At 35.5% G+C, this 4687-nt stretch overlaps 1 protein-coding gene across 1 annotated transcript in view; it reads right to left on the reverse strand.

Moving 5' to 3' along the window:
* LOC106875350 (uncharacterized) overlaps positions 1 to 4282 on the reverse strand; it is a 34662-nt gene extending 30380 nt beyond the window's left edge. Inside the window, exon 1 of the mRNA XM_014923442.3 lies at positions 3342 to 4282. Coding sequence (XP_014778928.1) covers positions 3342 to 3498 — 157 coding nt within the window. The 5' untranslated portion in view covers positions 3499 to 4282. The remainder of the gene's footprint in view (positions 1 to 3341) is intronic.
* Between the last annotated feature and the right edge of the window lie 405 nt (positions 4283 to 4687).

The raw sequence follows: 4687 nt of genomic DNA on the forward strand, positions 1-4687 counted from the left end.
TTTATCTTTTAATTTTTTCAGTCATTAGACCGTCCTGAGGGGGTTTTCCAGTGGTCCCTACGACCACTGCGGGTCCATATAAGATTTTTGGGGGACCACGCTAGCAAAATAATAAATTAGGAATTCACTGAAGTATTTTAAACATTCATGAAAAGATTTGATTTAAATGCATGCATTGCAAGAAACAGCAAGGTTTCTTTCTCTAATATCTTACATTAATACAACCTATACAAGTCAATGTATGAATAAAAAACTAGAATTTTTGAAAGAAACATCTATAAAATTAGTTTTTATAAACATTAAATGGCTATGGGGATCCACCAGAGTCATACCCGGTAAGTTCACCGTCATCAATTCACCGCAGGGTAAGTTCATCGTTCGAAGATTTTGACATAATTTTTCAACTTCAATATTTCTCTCGTTTTTTTTTCTTCAATAAAGTATCATAGTTCTTAACTATCAATGGTGAGTGAGATACTATGGATATGTTTTCTCGGTAAACTTTCCTCACGGTGAACTTTCTTCACAGTGAATTGATGGCGGTGAAGTTACCTGTAATCGCCAGAGTAATATAGTAACCAAAGGGGTCCTTAAGTAAAAGAAATATGGCTGAGAACGTTTGATTTAATCGAACAAATCTACTCCAGTACTTATTTGTACAACCGGCACCTATTCCTTCGTTCATTTTCGCGAACTGCTAGATTACAGGAACGTAAACTAACCAACACTGGTTGTCAGGCGGTGGTGGGAGACACAAATAGAAAGACATAAATAGAATAACACAAATAGAAACATACACACACACACACACACACACAGAGCTTGTTTCAGTTTCTGCCTGCCAAATCCACTCTCAAGGCTTTGGTCGTGCGAGGCTATAGTAGACGACACCTGCTCAATGTCGCGAAGTGGGACTGAACCCAAGACCACATGGTCGGTAAGCCAGCTTCTTAACCACACAGTCATGCCTACAGCCACACTTACATGATTAACAATGGTGCTTTTTGTACACGAGTGTGGAATAATTCGTAATCTTGATAACTATTTGTTGCATTGACATATGCCTCTGCCGTTAAGGTATACTCAAACATGGGCACAAGCATATGCATGTTCAACTCAGTGAAAAGGCAAAACCAAAAGAACAAAACGAACAATATTTTTCAAACATTAGTTTACGTTAACTCTTTATGAGAACGAAATGCCGCCAGAGCTGCACTTAGACTTGGTTACACCCAAAGTTGCGTATATTAAACCTTAGTAGTTGCTTGTTAACTTATTATCCTTGAAAATCCCACAAATATTTGAAACGTATGTGCCTTTTAATTCCGAGTTCCTGTACTGTCGAATTCCGAGGTCCTGTACTGTAATCTAGTTATCTTACACATTAATCTTGTACCGTAGGTCATGACATCATTTGTTTATCGATGACATTAGCGAACTTACTTGAATTGCTGAGACCAGGAATCGAAATTTGGTCGCAAAGTCAACTCGCCGGAAGCTATTTATCGTAGTCTATGACATTTCGTTACCCGCTCCGTTTGCGGGCTTAAAATGTAAGATTTACATATAAAAGAGACATAGCGCAATATTGAAATGTTTATTCCTTTCGTTGGGACGTTAATCGTATAAGTGGTATAAAATTACTGCAAACATGTGTAGTTTGATCTTCCTTTAATTCGATGGAATTTCTAAATGGAGGAGCCAATACATTGCAGGTCTATACAAAAATCTGTCAGAAATATCAACCAAAATGTCGCTCAAAAATCATATCATCTTCAAAAAGGAAGGATATATTAAATAATGTAGTCCTAGATATGCTATGCCTGATAAAGAAAAAAGATGAGATGGTGGATGGTCAAAACACCTACGATGAAAGATTTGCTTGATCAGGGTTTCTAGGATTAAACAACTACTTCGGTTTCTTTTTATTGAACACAGGACATGTATGTTTTCAGAGGACAGGAAACTACACTTTTTACGGTGCTCATGGATATTAATAGGCACGAGTATAATGAAATGAATTAATTTCAACTGGGAATGGAAACCGTTTCGCTGAATCAGCTTGCTTGGAGTTTATCACTTTCAAGGCTCGTTGGGAGCCTCTTTGTACGAATGAATAACAACGATCATCATGCTTTGGGAAATTTTAAATATTTTCACTTGGAGCAAAGTTCTATAGAATTTAGACGAGTGACAGAAATTGTACCATTCATATTGAATATTGATTACGTAAGTGAAGTAAATGGACTTGAAACAAGGATCGAAAACAGCTCGTAGCGGACTTATCACTTGTTTTGCGACAAACGCTATTTCTTCTTACGCTGATTTTCGAAAGGAATGCTCAATAAACTTTATTTTTGAAATGTGGAAGTAAGAGAAGGGTAGTGTACACAGGATTGTATACATTTAGGTAGGATTTGTATTCAGAACTTACAAAGACAAAACTGCATAACTATTTTTGTACACTGTCGTCCGAGTCTCTAATTTCGTTTTCGTTTCTTTTCTTATAAGTTGCCGTACTCTCGGCTTCGAGAGTACGGCAGCTTATATTTTCCTTTGAGTGCGACTCAAAAGTTTGCCGTGCATCCGAGAGGACGAAGTTTATAATTTTCATAAGCCTGTTCTAATCCCAAAGAAGGTATGCTAAACTTATTGTGTCTCCAAACGGTAAGAAAACAAAATGAAGGCTATAAATAATAGGACCGATATGTTGCTAAACCACAGCCAAAACATTTTGGCTGCGGTTTGTGAAAGTCGTGAAACCTTGTTTTTTATGTTATCCTTTTTAGAAAAATTCCAAGTCATAATAAGGGTGCATCTTTGGAGTAAAAGTGTCTTCGACCCCCAGAAATACGGGAGTCCGACAAGGAGAGGATAGTGTCCCTAACATTAGAGGATAGTGTCCCTAACGTTCGTAGGTCCTCCTACACTCGTGAGAGGGACGGAGCAGAAGCCCAGCCAAAACATCTGCGGGTCAATGATGTAGATGATTGGTTCGAATAGTTGCCACAAAGCGAACATATCTAAATGCTCCTAAAGACCTGGTAGTGGTGTTAAATAGGATGGCGTCTTTGGACTACTATACAAAATATCAAGAATAACCCGAACAAATAACAGCAAAATAACGGTAGAAATAGCAATACTACTATGAGAAGCGATAACAGTACTAGGATTATGTTGGCGAGACCAAAAATGTTTTAGAATATTAATTTGATGTGGGAAGACGAAATATCTAGAGCTTCGAACAGAACACATTAATCGGAGATTTAAGAGAATACGAAGAAAACTAACACAGGAAGTTATGACAACACTGGGAAAAAAATTACCGAAATGCCACTCACCATTTGCTCGAAGATCATTAAGTCGAAAATTTTTATCCTGCTCAATCTTGGGGACATCCCGCCAGCACTCTTTCTCCAGAGCATTTTGTAATTTGGCCGACAAGAGAATCTCCTCCGATGTTATATTCCGTTTTTTGATTAAGAATGACCGAGGCATTTAAACAGTTCGAACGTATACGAAGCAAAGAAATTAGCGTTGAAATAATTTTAATAGTAATTAGAACAATGATAAAAACGACAATAGAAATGGCAATAGATGAAAATTAAATAATAAATATTAACAACACAGATAAAATCCGAGAAATTGTGATATTTCCAATGAGAAAGATAGGATCTCTTTTTGTTTTAAAACAGATCGATAATAAGTCAGCTAAATAAAAATAAAATCCGTCAATCGATTAGCTTCAAGGGAGTTTTTCTTTGTTTTTCTGTTTCTTAAGTCCGAGATGAGTTAAGTTTCTTTCGTTGATAACTCACAAATATACATACATATATACATACATGCATAAGCATGTATGTATACATAGAGACAAAACTCCTAACTTATGTCTGTATAGTGGTACACACAAGTATAAATGCATGCATATTTATAAGCATTTATGTATGTATGGTTGTATATGTATATATATATATATATATATGTTATGTAGAGAGCAGGTGTAGATATAGATGTATAAAAGTGGACTTTTATACCTGTACTTAAACAAGATTAGATTTGATAATCAGTAACTTTTGTAATGTTAGTCTTATAGTTTTTTGTTTTTTGGTGGTGGTGGTGGTGGTGGTGGTGGTGGGGTACTTTTTGGTGCTATGTAATCAAATTTGAAAACATAAACATTTAATACGTATATTTATTAGCAAATATATTAACATACGGTTGCATTAACGTATGTATGTGTATAATCATATACATATATATATATATATGTGAATGTATTTGCGTGTATATTGACTAGATATGTCTATATTTATATACAAATATATATTTATATATATATATAAACGAGTAGATATATTAAATAGGAATATAATGTTATTTGTGTGTGTGTGTGTGTGTGTGTGTATATTTACATATACGTATCAGTTATATATGCATGTACAGATAATTTTATATATCAGTTATCTGACGCCGTGTTCACCTGTGAGCATATGTGTATGCATATATATCTATATATATATATATATATATACATTAATCTGTGTGTGTGTGCGTTCGTTATGTTCAGTTCAGAACGTACCTGTACGCATCTATCTAAGCAGGCGTACAGAATTTGAGTGACTACAGTGCAGCGGTGTGACTTTATATATCACGAGTGTCGCCCCATTAGCGCCCCTACAACACACCT

This window comes from Octopus bimaculoides, chromosome 1, assembly GCF_046866305.1.
Source record: "Octopus bimaculoides isolate indiv1 chromosome 1, ASM4686630v1, whole genome shotgun sequence".
Classification (NCBI taxonomy): domain Eukaryota; kingdom Metazoa; phylum Mollusca; class Cephalopoda; order Octopoda; family Octopodidae; genus Octopus; species Octopus bimaculoides.